General features: G+C 40.2%; 1 protein-coding gene across 2 annotated transcripts in view; it reads right to left on the bottom strand.

Moving 5' to 3' along the window:
* The window catches only part of LOC126480776 (uncharacterized), a 147,167-nt gene that overhangs the window by 64,254 nt on the left and 64,603 nt on the right, over positions 1 to 18,310 (bottom strand). For both annotated transcript variants that reach the window (XM_050104076.1, XM_050104077.1), the window contains exon 8: positions 5,545 to 5,662. In XM_050104076.1, coding sequence (XP_049960033.1) covers positions 5,545 to 5,662 — 118 coding nt within the window. The remainder of the gene's footprint in view (positions 1 to 5,544; positions 5,663 to 18,310) is intronic.

The following is an 18,310-nucleotide window of genomic DNA, read 5'->3' as shown; positions in this document are numbered from 1 at the left end:
ACCACATATTTTAAGTAGAGAAAAGCACACTTGCAAGGTACCAGCCTCAGGCATCGATCCCACATGACAATTTGGGCCATAATAGGGAAAGAATAGAGGTAAATAAAAGTACCCTCTGCCACACAACATAAAAGGAAGTGAGTTAATGTTGCATTGTCATCCGGTTCTGAGCTACACTGAAAGTTTCAAGTCTCTAGGTCACTGGGTTGTTAGTTTACAATCAATTGAAAAATTTGTACCAAACAGACAGACACGGAAGCAACCTACTAAAAATGTATTAGTAACATTGAACAAATGTGTGTGTGAGGTTGAACTACTATGTACTCATGGAATAATGTGGTCTTAGACCAGATTTCAAAACACATTGAGCTGATTTGCCCACCTCCAACCTCTCATACCTCACTTTCAACGTCCTGCAAAAAAAAGATGACTCCGGTTGTCATGCAACTGTACAGTGCTCTATGCTTCAGCATTAGGTGCTGTAGTGGAGTGCAGCGAGAGAAAACCAGCCAGTGCACGTGAAAGTTCAAAATCTGCACTTTCAGATCATGACTTCATACCATCAGAATTATGGCCCATATTTTCACATGGAATCTACTGCTGGGCTTGATATCTTGCAAGTGTACTTTTTACTTCTCGAAAAAGTTGGTGATGTCTTCTTAAGTGCCAACACTGGTCTTCGGTACAGGTTGCAACAATCCCAAGACAAATGACTTCACTGAAGCAGGAGGGTGTGTAACCTTAAATGCCTTCATTGTCTCACAGTAAACAGATACTTTGAAGTAACTTTTATCCTCTGGATTTTTTTCTCTTTTGCAAATACTTGACATTGTGGGATCCAAACTGAAAGGTTTTGGGACTGACACACATTGGTAGAGCAGTTCGCTGAGTGCTATATTCTATCACACCTGCCCTGTCAGCAGCATAACTTTTTCTATTTAGTTTTGTGGTTTATATAACAGTTTCAGCTTTTTCTTTCATCACGTGTCCTTTATTACTGATTAGGCACTTACTTGTCTCCAGCTCATTTTGAGTAGTCTTCAAGTAAATGGTAGAAAGGTAAGAAGCATACGTAATTTGCATTCTCCTGGTGGATGCTAAACTGAACGAACGCAGAGACAAGCTCATGTTTTTGTAACACTTTTCATATAATAAAAATGATGAGTGTTAACCTACCATCATGTGGAGTACATTCATTATTGACTTCTTCAATTATTTTATATTTATATTTAAGAAGAGTAAAGAAGAGAGCATATTTGACAATGTAACTAACATATTTCTTCCATCAGTTGTAGCAGCATATAATATGCGTATACTTGGTTGGTGGTCAGCTGAACAACTTCCACACTTAAGCTGACCTTTCCAAACCGTAGTGGCATAAACAAATTATTGGCATTTAAAGCAGCACATAGGGTTAGGTAAGTAGGTCCTAAATTTAAGATGGATAAAGTCAGAGGCTATGTACCGGGTGATCAAAAAGTCAGTATAAATTTGAAAACTTAATAAACCACGGAATAATGTAGATAGAGAGGTAAAAATTGACACACGTGCTTGGAATGACAGGGGGTTTAATTTGAACAAAAAAAAAAAAAAAAAAAAAAAAAAAAAAAAAAAAGAGTTCACAAAATGTCCGACAGATGGCACTGAAGAGCAAAACGTCAGTGCCTGCGCATGACAATCGTGTATAAACCGGACCTGTAATCAGAGAGAGAATCAGATGCACCAACATTGGCACTAGGCATACCCTCCGATGCTATCCGTACAAAATCCATCGGCATCATGAACTGTTACCTGGCGATTTAGGGAAGTGGAGGGCATTTGCGGTGTGGGCGTTTCAAAATATGGCGGAAGATGACGATTGGTTGAGTAACGTGTTGTGGACCAATGAAGCTCATTTCACACTCCAAGGGTCTGTCAACGCCCACAACTGCAGAATTTGGGCTACCGAAAATCCTTGAACTGTCATGGAAACTCCATTGCACGACGAGAAAGTCACAGTATGGGTTGGATTTACCACATCTACTGTTATCAGGTCTTTTTTCTTTGAGTAAATGCGTGATTCTGGTTTTGTAACTGCTACTGTGACGGGTGACAGGTATGCCGATATGTTACAGAATCGCGTCATTCCCAGCCTGGCTGATAAACACCTGCTGGAACGTACGATGTTTATTGCAGGATGGTGCTCCATCCCATATTGCTAGATGTGTGAAAGATCTCTTGTGCGCATCATTTGGTGATCATCGTGTGCTCAGCCGTCACTTTTGTCATGCTTGGCCTCCCAGGTCCCCAGACTCAGTTCAGACGATTATTGGGTTTAGGGTTATCTGAAGTCGCAAGTGTATCGTGATTGACCAACATCTCTAGAGATGCTGACAGACAACATCCGATGCCAATGCCTCACCATACCTCCGGACATGCTTTACAGTGCTGTTCACAACATTATTCCTCGACTACAACTACTGTTGAGGAATGATGGTTGACACCTTGAGCATTTCCTGTAAGAGCATTTCCTGTAAAGAACATCATCTTTGCTTTGTCTTACTTTGTTATGCTAATTATTGCTATTCTGATCAGATGAAGTGCCATCTGTTGGACATTTTTTGAATTTTTGTATTTTTTTGGTTCTAATAAAACCCCATGTCATTCCAAAAATGTGTGTCAATTTGTACCTATCTATCTACATTATTCTGTGATTTATTCAGTTTTCAAATTTATATTGACTTTTTGATCACCCAGTATATGGGCACCTTTGATAAAGTGTATAATTTGTGCCCTGCTCGCGACATAACAACGTATTATTTTCTTTTTCTATTGGAATATTAAGGTTTAAAGATATAATTTAACCTCAGAGTCAATGAACTGCACTGCAAGTCAGCGAATACGTACGCCCAGAGTAATGAGAGCGGTCTATCATTATCATCTGCATTTTGTTCTATTAAGAATGCACGCTCGTCTTTTATTTCTCTCCTTTAATCACCACCAGCAAGCTGTATAGTGCTCTCTGAAGCGCATCTATGAGTTTTTAGTTAAAGACAACTGGCAGTGATCTATAGTCCCTACCTCAGAAACACTGGATTCACCAAACCTGTACACATCCAACAAAAACTTAGTCCCCTGGCATTAATGTGAGTATAACCTGTACACAGCCAACGAAAACTTAGTCCCCTGGCACGAGTGTGAATATCAGACAATTTTGGATAATAAGCCTGCACATATGGTTTGGCTGGACCCCAGATATAATTCAAATTTCTTTCTTTTGAGCAACAAAAATTATCTTTGCAAATGAGAGATTTCACCAGGAAATAAAATACTGGCAACAATGAATGTAAGTACCATAAGTATGTACACTATGTGATCAAAAGTATCAGGACACCTGGCTGAATCTGACTTACAAGTTCGTGGCACCCTCCATAGGTAATGCTGGAATTCAGTATGGTGTTGGCCCACCCTTAGCCTTGATGACAGCTTCCACTCTCGCAGGCATATGTTCAATCAGGTGCTGGAAGGTTTCTTGGGGAATGGCAGCCCATTCTTCATGGAGTGCTGCACTGAGGAGAGGTATCAATGTCAGTCGGCGAGGCCTGGCACGAAGTCGGCATTCCAAAACATCCCTAAAGTGTTCTATAGGATTCAGATCCAAGTGCTCGATTGTGTTGAAAGAAGCAATCGCAATCCCTGAATTGCTCTTCAACAGTGGGAAGCAAAAAGGTGCTTAAAACATCAATGTAGGCCTGTGCTGTGATAGTGTGACGCGAAACAACAAGGGGTGCAAGCCCTCTCCATGAAAAACACGGCCACACCCTAACACCGTTGCCTCCGAATTTCACTGTTGGTACTACACACACTGGCAGATGACGCTTTCTGGGCATTCGGCATACGGATACATACACCCAGTCATCGGATCGCCATATTGTGTACCGTGATTCGTCAATCCACAGAACATTTTTCCACTGTTCGATCGTCCAATGTTAATGCTACTTACACCAAGCGAGGCATCGTTTGGCACTAACCGGCCTGATGTGCAGCTTATGAGCAGCCACTCGACCATGAAATCCAAGTTTTCTCACCTCCCTCCTAACTGCCAAACTGTCATAGTACTTGCAGTGGATCCTGATGCAGTTTGGAATTCCTGTGTGATGGTCGGGATAGATGTCTGCCTATTACACATTATGACTCTCGTCAACTGTTGGCGATCTCTGTCAGTCAACAGACGAGGTTGGCCTGTACACTTTTGTGCTGTATATGTCCCTTCACATTTCCACTTCACTATCACATTGGAAACAGTGGACCTTGGGATGTTTAGGAGTGTGGAAATCTTGCATACAGATGACACAAGTGACACCCAATCACCTGACCACATTTGAAGCCCATGAGTTTTGCAGAGTGCCCCATCCTGCTCCCATACAATGGCTAATGACTACTGAGGTCACTTATATGGAGTACCTGGCAGTAGGTAGCAGCACAATGCACTTAATACGAAAAACGTATGTTTTCGGGGTTTCCATATACTTTTGATCACATAGTGTAGCTCGTACAACATATTTATCTGCAGTCAATGCAATTGTGTGTAAGGCAAAATAAACTGACACAGGCATGTATTTAAGAAGTACAATAACATTTTTTAGACTTATACTTTTAAACCACATGACATTTATCATGGTGACATCAACTAATACTGCATAAATGTACAGTATATCGTTTCAGTGTCCTCAATGGAGTTTCAGAAATCTGCTAAGTCGTCCAATGACATGTACATGTGATCCACTGCATGTACTAGTGTGACACAATCATGGAAACAAACACTTACTTGGAATGAGAAATTGCAATATTGGTATCTCTCATTTTATCATTTAATGTAATAAATACACTGAAGATAAATCTAATTAATTGAGAATAAATCTTAACTTTAATTATATGTGACAAATTGAAACAGTACTCTGGACCGGACTGCCTTTCACAGGCAGTGCTCTACCAATAATACCATCAAAGCACCCCTTACAGGCTGAGTCGAAGCTTCAGCTTGTCACAGGCTCCTTACATTTCCTTCCAAACTCTGCTGAGTTTTTCTACAGTGCTGTGAAACAAATACCTCTGAAGGAAAGTGTATAACAGGTAACTCCCTAGAGCCAGTCACAATGAAACAAAATTCCAAAGAATTTAAATGTGAAAGTAATTCTTCTACAGTCTCTGTAGTTTAGTTCATCTGAAACTATGGTAAACATACCGAGTAGCAACACTGAAAGTAAGCTGAAGTTAATGTTGAGCACAATGAGGAAATATTAGAACCTGCTGTATGATTTTACAAGTTCAAACAATCCAGGAAAATATGAACATGCCAAAATGAAATATACAAAACTGAGCTTAGCTGCACAAGGGCGTGTTATTGAATATAAACTTTAAGTGCATTAGGAAATCATCTCAAAAATGTATTCTTATACATCAGCTTAAGAAGGTTATAAAACCATATCATTAAAATTTTTAGACTTAAGTTCAAGGGGTACTGTCACAGTACACCAATGAACATAACATGAGTTATAAATATACCTGGTGCTTTAAATGTAACACATATTTGTCCACGTTCCCCAGGTTCAAGAGCAGGACATTTAACAGTAGTTACTTGTGGTTCCAAGCCAGTTGTTCCCCAAGCCAATCTCAACTCCGTCTACCATAAGACAGATACAATTACAAGTCAGTAAAAGTAAAATAATAAAGAACAACAAGACACATAATTATGTCAATACCACATATTTTAAAACAGAAATTCATAAATGAATGATCAAAGGGTGTTCAGTGAAAACTAAACAAAATTATGTTAGTTGTTGGAATTGCTACAGGGTGGTGCATACAATGTGTTGAAGGACTTCATCAATATACAAAAAGGGAAGTCAATTAGGAGGATCATCTTAAGGCTGATTAAATACATAAAAAAATATATGCAGTATAGTCAAACCTCTGAATAATGATTATCAACACAACAATAAACCCGGGTACAGCGATAATTTTATATGGCCCCAGCTGATTTCCTGCATGTACTATGTTAAGTACCCCCTCATTAGAACAATGAAGTAAATTTAGCAACACCCTATTATAACGAAGACAAAATTTTGAGGAATTTATTATTTCCTACTTCTAAGAAGTTCACTAAAGTGGTATGTATTGTTTATTTAGCTACTAGACTTTTGGCACTTTATTTCCAGAAGCTTCACTACATACTACAGTACTGTATTTATTCTAGGTAACGAGAGTAGCATACAGCTGTGGGTGAGCTGCGCTAAGTGGCAAATGAGACAAAACAGCTCCTTTGTTTGAACAAGTGTTTAGTTTGTCCATTGTTGAGCTTCAGTAGCAGCCAGAAGTGTTTTGTTGGGCTCATTCGCAGGCTTATCTCCGTGATTTTTGCAATCTGTGAATGTTTTTAGTCGATGTAAACATTTTGGACTTCACTAAGATTTGGACAATACCTGGAACTCGGAAGCAAATAAAGTTGGAGAAAAAAATGGAGGTTTTCGAAGACACTGATAATGGAATGAAACAAGTAAATGTGGCAAGGAAGGATGGACTTGCACAATCAATGTTAGCTACAGTCCTTAAAAAACAAACAGAAATCGAAGAAAGTTTTGTAAGTTGAAAACTTAACCCTTCAAAAAAAAAAAAGACAGCTGCTGCTGACAATGTAGACAGTGCTACACTGCGGCTGTGTGTGCAAAACGTACCAATTAATGGTCCATTGATATGTCAAAAAGCTTTAGATTTCGCTAAGTTGCCTGACAATTCTAATTTTAAGATAAGTAACAGATGGTTGCAAAGATTTAAGGTCAGGCATGGGATCAACTTTAAAGTGATTTCAGGAGAAGAAAAATCAGCACCTTTAGGTGATGCAGAATTTTGGAGAAAAAACAGCATGTGTAAACTGTTAGAAAAATACAGTCCTGAAAACTTGTACAATGCAAATGAGACAAGATTGTTTTATCAACTGATGCCAGAGAAGACGATGACCTTTACAGGAGAAAAATGTAAAGGATGGAAGCTGTTTGAAGTATGCCTAACAGTTCATCTCTGCAGCAACGCATCAGGGACACACAAATTGACACGACTGGTGATCAGACGATCTGCAAAACCATGGTGCTTCAAAAATGTAAGAAACTTACCAGGTAAGAGGATACGTATATTTTATTTTACCTTCCTTTAGTTTGTCAGTCAATTCAGTACAGTATAGCTTCAGCTGTAATGTTTTGCTACAGTTGTATTGTAAATGTGATTTCTTTTATAGCAGTCAAATACAAGGCAAATGAAAAAGCATGGATGACTTCTACTCTTTTTAGTGAGTGGCTGCTTTCGCTTGATAAGCAGATGTAAATGAAGAATAAGAAAATTGCATTACTGATGGATAATTGTAGTGTGCCTAATAACGTGGCAGCAATAAAGAACGTTGAACTATCAACTCCCCCCACCCCGAACTGTACTACAAGGCAAATCAAAAAGCATGGATGACTTCTACTCTTTTTAGTGAGTGGCTGCTTTCACTTGATAAGCAGATGTCAATGAAGTATAAGAAAATTGCATTAATGATGGATAATTGTAGTGTGCCTAACAACGTGGCAGCAATAAAGAATGCTGAAACTATCAACTCCCCCCACCCCAAACTGTACTTTGATTCTTTAGCCACTAGATATGGGGATAATTAAGACAAAATACCATTTACATTTAGTTCAAAACATGATCACAAACAATGTTTAGTTCATCACATGATCGCAAATACTGAAAGAGAGGTGAGCAATCCCTACAGTTTCAATGTTACAGGCTTGTGACATGACTGCTAGTTCCTGGAACAGCGTACAGCCAAATGTGATTCTGAACTGCTGGGAAATGCAAGAATTTCTGAAAGTGAAGAAGTTTGTGAGAATGTTGTGGTGGATGAAATAACACAGAATGATATTCAAAGTGATCTGGGGATTTATTCAGCAGTTACTGGTAAAACCATAGATGATTCAGTAATGAATACTTGTCAGTGGATGATGCATTGGTGTTTGAAGTGTATGCCGATGAATCTATCATTAAGGATTACAGGTATTATGAAAAAGGGCAGAATGCTGCTCATTACACAGATGTGGTGTTTGAGTCACACACATTCATGATGAAAAGACTGCTCCACATTTAAGCTTTCAAACAAAAAGGCCTTCAAAAATGAATGAAACACACACACACACACACACACACACACACACACACACACACACACACGGCCACTGTCTCTGGCCTCTGTAGCCTGACTACAGACTGAGTCTAATGTGAGCAGCAATCTGGGGTGGGGTAAGAAGGAAGCATGAGGTGAGGAGGGGCAGGGATAGCAGGGTCGGAGTGAGGCAAGATGTGTGCTGCATGTGAGAGAATGCAGAGATGTGGTGGCAACAGGACAGGGCTGCCAAGTTCAGAATTGACACAAGGTGTATACATGGACAAGGAAAAAAAAAATTCCCCAATTTTTCCCTGCTTTTCCTGGTTAAAAATACACTTTCTCCCAGGTGAAAATGCACTTTTTCCAAGTTAAGTGACAGTACACTTTTCCTCGGAACTGTAAAACTTATCAATCCTTTAAATGGTTATGGTTTTATACATCAGTGTAGAATTTCCTGGAACTTTAGAAAATGAAACTCAGGGGGAGAAAAAAAACATTTTGGAAAGATGTCTGATGTGCAGCAACATGTACACTGCATTTTTTCGTATTACAAAAGCATAAATTTTAATTCCACCAAACACCGCATGTTACTTTCCGAAGCATTGAAAATCAAGATTGCGAAGCACTTTTGTAAGTCGGTCATAGCTCGTGTCACATGATCTCACCAGCTGATGACCGCACATAATCCGAGCGTAGGACACGTGATGTAGTCAGCCAATAGCAACATCACTTAAGTAGTGCAAACACACAAATAGGAAAAGTTAATGGTTTGAATTAATATACATAGTGTTGCTACGAGAAAAATACAATATTGGTCTCAAAGATTAATAAGCTGCACGAGAAGCTAAGCTTTCACATATAAAGTTGATCTTTTTTGCATTTGTTACTGCTTAAGATACATCACACAAATGTGCCAATAAAAGTTTTAACAATGGCATAAATGTCTGATCTTCTGGGCTCGAAATTCTTCTAAATGGTTGTCCTGAAAGAGTTGATTTTTAAATGAGAGTCAAACGGTCTGTGATTTAACAAATTCATTGTTCGTTCTCTTACATAGTTCATCTTGCGTAAAAGAAAATTTACTTTGAAAGTAACACTTTTCAATCAAATATTCGCAATATTTTCCCACGACCCGTTACAAATAGGTTCATTTCAGAAGTTGGCAGAGAGCACCATATAACAGGCATCACCGCGGTTGCACAGCTACAGTGACACAGGAAGCCTGCATGGTTGTACGGGTAAAACATTAAAAGATCTTACCATATGTCTTAAAAGAAACAAGACATTAGAGGATACTCCAGGGCCATCAGAATTTCGTGAACCATACTAAAATGCATAATTCGGCTTAAAGTGCACATTTGTATGTCCAGATTCAGATGTAAATTTTCTTGGAGTACCAGTACTGCATAATCTAATGTTTGGCTTTTTACTATGGCATAATGCCATATGTGCTAGAAGATGAACAGGTGCACTTGAAATGCAGTGAACAGTTGAAACTAGTCAATAGTGTGGAATTAAACACTTTGTTTCAAATAAATTTACAGCCTCAGCAGAAAGATTAACATAAGCCAAATTTCTTTAGCAAACCGATAAAAATAACTTCATTGGGTGATTAATGCTTCACTGTCAGAAAGGTGGACATAAAATCTGAAACTAATAACATATTTTAGCCTTCTATAATTACGTGAATGTTTTTTTTATTCACTTTATAGGTCCTGACCACAGAAATCCATTTTGTTTTCCTTTGACGTAAGAGCAATAAATGAAGAGGAAACAGCAAAAGCACTAGACATAAACACGGGTCACAGGCAGGTTGAGGGGCGCATGTGGAGTGGGTGGGAAGGTGGGGCGGCAAAAGAGAGGAAGACGAAGGGGAAAAATGGGGAAATGTATGGGCAGAGGACGGCATGCAATAAAGATGAGAGGATGTGAATATTGAGGAGGTGATAGGACTGAGGGGCAGGAAATGTTGGGTGGAAAGTGCAGAGACAATTGGTTACCATTGGTTTGAGGCTGGGGTAATTTTGAAAGCAGAAAATGTCTTGTAAGGATAACTCCCATTCCAGTTCAGAAAAGCTGGCGGTGCTGGTGGAGTGGAGGATCCAGATGGCCCAGGTTGTGAAGCAGCCATTGAAATCAAGCATGTTATGTTCAGGTGCATGTTGCGCCACAGGATGGTCAACCACACTCTTGGCCACAGTTTGGCCACTGCCCACGGGGCCTGGCCTTTAATGGGGTAGGATAAGCTTGTGACAGGAATGCAATACCAAGTGCTGCACGAGTAAATTGGTCAGGTCTTGCACCTGGGTCTTCCATAGGGATATGATCCACGTGGCAAGGGGATGGGAATGAGAGTGGCATAGGGACTGACGAGGATGTTGTGGAGGTTGGGTGGGTAACAGGAGGGATGGGCGGGATCTTGGGTAGGATGTCTCTCATTCCAGGGCATGACAGTAGGTAATAAAGCCTTGACGAAGGACACGGTTCAGTTATTCCGGTCCGGGGTAGTATTGGGTGCGGAAGGGGTCACTTCTTTGTATAGGATAAGGTGTATTGGCCCTGAGTCCGGATCATGAAAAATCATCAATGAACCTAAACCAGGCTAGGAGTTTAGTTTTTTGGAAGACTGGGAAAGTTTCCTCTACAAAGCCCATAAACATAGCACAGGAGTGTGCCACGCAAGTGCTCCTTCAAAGGAGTAGTTGTGTGTTAGGATAAACTTACTAAGGTGCATGAGGATCAATGTAATGGGTTTGTAATCTGAAGGATGTCGAGAAAGGTAGTGTTCAATAGCGGCAGGACCAAGGGTGTGAAGGGTGTTGGTGTATAGGCAAGTAGTATCAACCGTGATCAGTAGGGATCCTGCAGGTAGAGGTGGAGATGGTGGAAAGTCGGTGAAGAAAGTGGTTGGTACCTTTCATGTGCAAGGCTAGATTTTGGGAAATTGGCTAGAGATGATCTTCAATGAGTGCTGAAATCCTTTCAGTTGGAGCACAATAATCAGCTGCAATGGAATAATCAGGATTGTAGGGTTTGTATATTTTGGTTAGCATGTAGAAGGTGTGTGTGTGTGGGGTGTTACAGAGTTGAGGAGGCAAATGGGTTCAAGGGAAGGGCCTAAGCCTTAAGGCAGGGATTGGAGATTATGTTGAACTTCTGGGATGGAAGCACTCTGGCAGGATTTAAGGTGACGAAGTCAGATAATTAGCAGAGGTCTTTCCACCAAATAGACACTGCTATTCATAACAACAGTGATGGAACCTTTGTCTGCAAGTAGGATGGTAAGATTAGGATCTGTTTTGAGGTTGTGTATGACTGTCCTTTTTTCTGCTGAAAGGTTGGTGTTCTCGGAAGGGATCTGCTGAAGGATGGTGAGGCCATGTTGGTGGTATGGAATTCCTGGAAGATGGTCGGGACGTGGTTATGGGGGGGGGGGGGGGGGGGGGAGTCACAACTGGATGGTGGTATGAAATGGGAGAGGCAGAGTCCAATGTGGGATTAGGTTGGCTTTGAAAGGAATAACTGATGGCAAGGAAGTGTTTTCATTGCTGGGGTTAGGAGAAGGAGCGTTTAAGGTACATCCAACATGCTTAAATTTGGGTGTACAACAAAAGGTAAGGCCTTTGGATAGAACAAACTTCTGTGTGGCTGAGGATTTTGGTGGGAAGGTTAACAAAAGCGTTATTGGAATGTTTCAGCTCTGGATTTAGTGAAATGTTGGTAGGGAGGTCTGGGAGTTGCAGCAAAATGAAAAGGCCAGTTAGGCAGGATCTGGGTACTATTAGGGACTGACAAAGAGGAACACCGTATGTAAGACAGGGATTGGATAGTGGTGCCCTACGGTGGCAGTAAGATGTCAGCAGGTTGGATAATATATGGAAATGGCCTGGAATGCTCTTCCACGTGCTGGAGAGCAAGGGATTCAATTTCAGATATGTAATGTATACAGTAGGGATTGCACATTAGCAGTACCTTGTGGAGGGAGTAGTGGTGGTTCTGAGGTGCCTGAGCCATGTGTTTTTACAGTACCAGGTTTGTGAAGGCCACAGACTGGTGGTATCTGAAAAGGTAAAAGTCACTGCAAAATGATGTACAGGATTCAGAGAAAGGAATTTTTATGGTTACACTGTTATGATGGTGGTAGTGGTAGGGGGGGGGGGGGGACGGGGGGGGGGGGGATTCCACAGTTTAGGCAGATTTTAAGGAGGTGGATGTGGGACAGGACTTTAACCAGGGAAAGGGATACTTTTCTCAAGGCCAACACATACTATTCTCATTCTTTCATAACCTCAAAACCTTCTCTCTCATTCGCTTCACCTGGTCCTCCTCAATAAAGCGTCCAACCTTCCTGGAGATTGACCTCCTCCTCTTTATTGCTCCATCCACAGTTCTGGTCACATTCAACTTAACAACCACCAACAGTGCCTGCATTTCGACAGCTGTAATCCTTTCCATGCCAAAAAATCGCTCCTATACAGCCTGGCCATCTGGGGATGGCATATCTGCAATGACAAGAGCTCCCATGCCCAATAAGCTGCAGGTCTCACCACTAAGGCCTTAACAGACAGGCAATGCTGCCCCCCGCCCCCACTAGTCCCCAAACAGATCTCCTGTGCCATTTCCTCATACCCCCCAAATCCTCCCATCAACCTTGAGAATCAGCTACAAAGAAGTGCCCCCAATTTGTCATCCAATACAACCCCGACAACTGAACCATGTCATTCATCACGGCTTTTATCACCTATCATCATGACCTGGAATGAGGGTATCCTACCCAAGATACTTGGCGCTCCTCCTACAGTGGTGTTCTGTTACCCACCTAACCTTCACAGCATCCTAGTCCATCCCTATGCCATTTCCAGTCCCAACCCCCTGCCACAACGATCACATCCCCATGGAAGATCCAGTTGTAAGACCTGCTCAATCCACCCTACCAGCATTTCTTGTTCCAGTCCTGTCACAGATTCATCCTACCACATCAGAGGCTGGGCCACATGGGAAAGCAGCCAAACTGTGGCCAAGAGTGTGGTTGACCACCCTGTAACACAACATGCACCTGAACATAACATGCTTGATTTCAATGGCTGCTTCACAACCCAGGCTATCTGTATCCTCCACTCCACCACAACCATATTTTCTGAACTGCCCAGATGGGAGTTATAAATTATCCCAGCCTCAACCCACCGTAACCTACTATCCCCACTCTCTCCATACACCAGCCCCCCCCCCCCCCCCATGTCCTATCACCTCCTTCCTTCATCCTTACTGTGTGCCCCCCTCTGCCATCGCACCTGCTCATTTTTTCCCCATTCCTCCTCATCTCTTTTTCTGTTCCCTGCCCCCCCCCCCCCCCCTTCCCCACAACCTCCAGACTGTGGCTGACAGTCTTGTCATGCCTCCATCTAGTCCCTGCATGCTCCGTCGCACATCACACATTGCTGTTCTCTCCTCCCAGTTGTGCCCAGCTATCCCTCCCCTTTCCCTGCCCCACTTCACACTGCTGCTTTCGTTCAACCTGACAGTTCCTTTTGTGCAACGTGACAGTTGCGTTCTGGTTCGAGCTGCCAGAGAGTGCAGTCATATGTGCGTGAGGAATGTTTGCTTGTGTAATGTAGGTTTTATCTTTTTTCCCCTTTTTCTGAAGAAAGCTTTGGCCAAAAGGTAAATGTGTAATATCTTTTTGTTGCATCTGTCTGCAAGTCAATGTGTCATCTTTACAGTGATCAGAAAACAAAACAATTATTACAAGAAAATGACTACAGTTTTCAGAGCATAAAAACCTTTTGAGATGGAATCAGAAGTGAAAAGTTTCCTCATATGAAGTGCATCCATGCATTACCAGTTGAGAGAACAGTCGGAGTGTGTCGTGCGCGAGTCAGAAGAGCCAACACTGGTAATGCCCCATATTTTAAGACTACAGTCAAATCACAACATTTGCAGCCAATCAGCAACATTTTTATATTGACACATCAAGACTGTTTCAATCTCGAAGTAGCAATAGATGTGGATTATGATTTGTTACACAGTTCAGATTGACCTCCACTTTTCTATTTGCTCCATCAATTTGGTTCACAAATAGATTTCCTGGGCCATCTTAGCCAGCCCCAGAACCACTGACACTCATCAGAAAAAAACAAAGTTATCTATCTCCATTACACAGCATTACTTTGTTCTGTTGTGTTTCAAATTATTTCTCCAACATGACTATAGCTTCTAAAGTAATGTACAACACACAGGTACAACACTCAACTCTTTACTGGGAATATGACCAAAGCGTGTCTATACTAATGACAAAGGTCTGCTACAAAGCACACACTATCATACGAAGGACACAACATTGGTATCATCACATAGACTACTTGAAATCTTCATCCCAATAACAGCAACTCAGAGGCTCAAATGGGCAACCATTTTACAGGAAATTTTTGTTTTTACCACACACTTTGCCTGAGTTTGTATTAATCTCTGCATCTGAAGTCTTTATCCTTTTCACTGCCATTCGTTCTGCTGTAGCCATCCAAGTTTAGATTTACTTACTTCTTCACATTTGTAAGCTGCAACTTCCTTTGTTAAATTTTCTCCTGAGTTATTTCTTCTGCTCTGTTCCATGTTTCCCTTCTATCTGTCATAAATTTCTGTCTTAGGTAAGCTTCGATGTCTTACTAGTTCTTTCTTACGTCCGACTTCTTAGTGGTGAGCAATAATTTTAGTACAGTTAGTAGTGATCATAATGGTTCTCACAATGGACAACACTGCACCATTGTCCATACCAGGACTAGGTAACTGGATTACAGAAAGGATACATCCCAATTTGAAAGTGGTGAACTAGTGTATAAGCATGAACAAATTTAAATGATACATATAGGGGTAGAATTTAACTTCTAATTAGCAGCTGAGTGCTAGTTCAGCCACAAGGAATGTAAATAAACTGACACTGGATAAATACATAAAATTGTGGAAAAACCTAAATTTATTTGATAAGATGGAGTTTTAATTCTGTTCTTCTTCAATATTGGACCAGAGCCTTAAAGAAAGTGCAATTTCACCTGAGAGAAGGCTACTACACAGGCATGCTTTGCAGGCACAAAGATAAATACTGGCACGAAAACCTCTGCGTCAGTAAATAAATTTAAAAAAAAAGGTGGAAGACGAGCTTTTTTTCTCCGCCCCTACTTTCGACCACTGCATTTTCATACATTATGCAACGAAGTATATACAAATTCCGCATTGTTCATCTTCGAATGTAGCAGCATTTGAATGTACTACGAAAATCCGACTGGCAAGACTGTTTGGGATGTTTGTCAATGTGGCCAACTCTACGTTCTGAATTCTTTCCTACCTGTGACAAGACATGGTTGCTAATAGGAGCTTTTATGAATTGTGTATCACATACAATATTCTCTTCACCATAAGAATAATATTCTTTCATGTTTGCTGCTATCTCATTTAAATCCTGTCTGCCTAATAAACTACGAAACTAGAGTGAGACAACAGCAAACGCGGAAGAATATACATATCATGTCATGTTTATATTCGTATTATTCTTATGCCTAATAGTGATACTTCTTATGCCTAATAGTGATACAGTCAGAAAGGAAGCACTGCAATTGACTAGATTTTTAAATCTGAGATGACTCTAATTTGTGTGCAGAATGTAATGTACTAAAGAGGCGTCTGCAAAGATTTTCAAACAGAGAAAAATTTTCGCTAAACTCTCGTTCAGAACATCTATCATATGCAATCTATTATTTGGTTCTTGTTGATCATTATCAAAGAAAGCAGCAGTGTAGGTAACAACAAATAGCAGTCTCTTGCCATTGTTTCGCTAATGAGATGATTCCTCTCTCTTTTTAAAAAAAAAAAAAAAAATTGTAAGCGGCAGTAGCGTGCACAAAAGCAAGTCATGCCGCGAGCGGCGACAGTCCGTAAACACTCCTTATCAGAATGCGACAAACAATGCATGACACAGTACAGTACTGCATTTTCAGCTTAGAGTGACATAAACACCTATAACAAAGAGAACAGCACTTATCAGATCAAAGCAAAATAAGCAATCAATTCAAACCAGACGAAGCATGTGAAAAAGGAAGGGTACTCGTATAAATACGGACGGAGCGCCTGACGCATAGCAATGGCTACCTGGTAAAGCTAAACTGCTAAGCTTACGATTCGAACCTAACTACTGTAGCTGTATCGTCATTCATTCGACCTAATTGTGTCGCATATAACAATGAACCAACTTTGTTTCGATTTGGAGGTGCGACCTAAAACTTTTCTCTCCCCTTGAATTTCGAGTCTCAAATTTCAGGTGCGGCTTAGTTTCGAGAATTTTTTTTTTTTTTTTTTTTTTTTTTTTTTTTCTCCTTGATTTCGAGTCTCGTTTTTGAGGTGCGGCTTAGATTCGAGTGCGGCTAAGATTCGATTAAATACGGTAATAGAAAATCCTCAGGAACACAAATTTTGTAAGTGACTTTTTCTCTGGTATTGTGAAGAAGTTGCAACAAAATCTTGCTAAAGCAAATGTAGCACTTAGCTCTCACAATGAGCTACACAGCAAGCACAATAATAATGCTCCCTACAAAAGAGCTTGAAATCATAAAGACTACACAGAAATTTAAAAAAAAAAAAAGCCAACAGATAGGGATGAGTTACCATTTCCCATTTCTGAAGATATACGTAGAGAGCATACAAGACCCATTAACAAACATAATACAGTCCTTTCATTCATATATTTTTCCAGAGTACCTAATGCATGCACAAATTGTGCCCTTACTAATAAGAACGCTAACGTGCAAAGTACTAAAAACTACAGGCCAGTTCCACTACTGTCTGTGTTCTCAAAGATTATCGAATTACTCTTACAGGATAGACTAATGAGTTAGATGAATAAATAAAATATAACAAAGCACACTTTGGTTTCCAAAGTGGGACAAGTACAATATCGGCCATTATGAAGTTCATAGAAGTGTTACTTGAAGCACTTGTTAAGGACGATTGTGACACAGGCATATTCTTAGACCTGTCCAAAACTTTTATATTCTTAGACTCGTTCAAGGCTTTTGACACAGCTGACTATAAAATATTACTAAACAAGCCAGAAACACTAGGTGTGAGAGGATTAGCATATGATTAGTTTAGTCTTATGTGAAAAACAGAGAGGAGAAAGTAGAGATTGTTCACTCACCTGCTAATGATAAAATTTTAGTAAAACAACTGTCAGACAAAAAACATGTAAACATAGGTGTTTTCAGAGTAGTGTACTGGGTCCAATTCTGTTCTGAATATATGGGCCAATCCATACCCTGTGGTGCAGCACAGGTCGCTTGACCATCTGAGAAAAAAAAAAAAAAAGAAAAAAAAAAAAACCTCATTTTTCTGGGTGAATACCCTAACGTTCCGTGGACTCAAAAACATTTTTTAAAAAAATTTATTGTTTTATCATTTGAAAATGACAGCCATTTTTGTTTGAGGCCGCAAGCAATTTTTTGCACTTGCTTTTTATCACCTAGCTGAATGTATTCATTGATATATTTTTAACAGTGAAAGTTATTTTCAAGGTTAGTTACAAACACTTTAAAGAACTCTTCTTGTGGTTTTATGATTGTCACCATTCCTGTCCTGTCCTGTGTCATCCTCTGTTTGCATTCCATACTCTCAGGCATAAAACCGTCTTGTTCTGTTTCTTCAAACATGCCAAGTAAAGCTTGGCTGCCTAGATAATCTTGACTTTTCCCACAACCATACACCTGTAACTGTCAATATTGTGTGCCAGACCTTCCAAACGGTCTTTACAGTCAACTCTAAGATTGGCCACATCTATCATCAACTTTTACATTCTGCTGATACAAACAAAAGCAAATGTTATGGTGCCAGGTGACCCTGCAACAATAAATCATTTCGGTCTCAACTCACAAAATTTTGATTCCAACGTTAATGTCAGAATTTTCTTTTTTGAATTTGTAAATAGCTCATTTAAATTACACAATATTGCCCTTTATTGTCTTTCAACCTCTAATGAAAATAATAATAATAATAATAATAATAATAATGAAAAAAAACTATTTCTGAACAGTAGTTTTCCACAGGAGTAATTTCTTGGCATAAATATCTTTTGCGCTATTACACTATGTGGTC

Source organism: Schistocerca serialis, chromosome 5 (genome assembly GCF_023864345.2).
Source record: "Schistocerca serialis cubense isolate TAMUIC-IGC-003099 chromosome 5, iqSchSeri2.2, whole genome shotgun sequence".
NCBI lineage: Eukaryota > Metazoa > Arthropoda > Insecta > Orthoptera > Acrididae > Schistocerca > Schistocerca serialis.
This window is presented reverse-complemented; position numbering and strand designations above follow the sequence as displayed.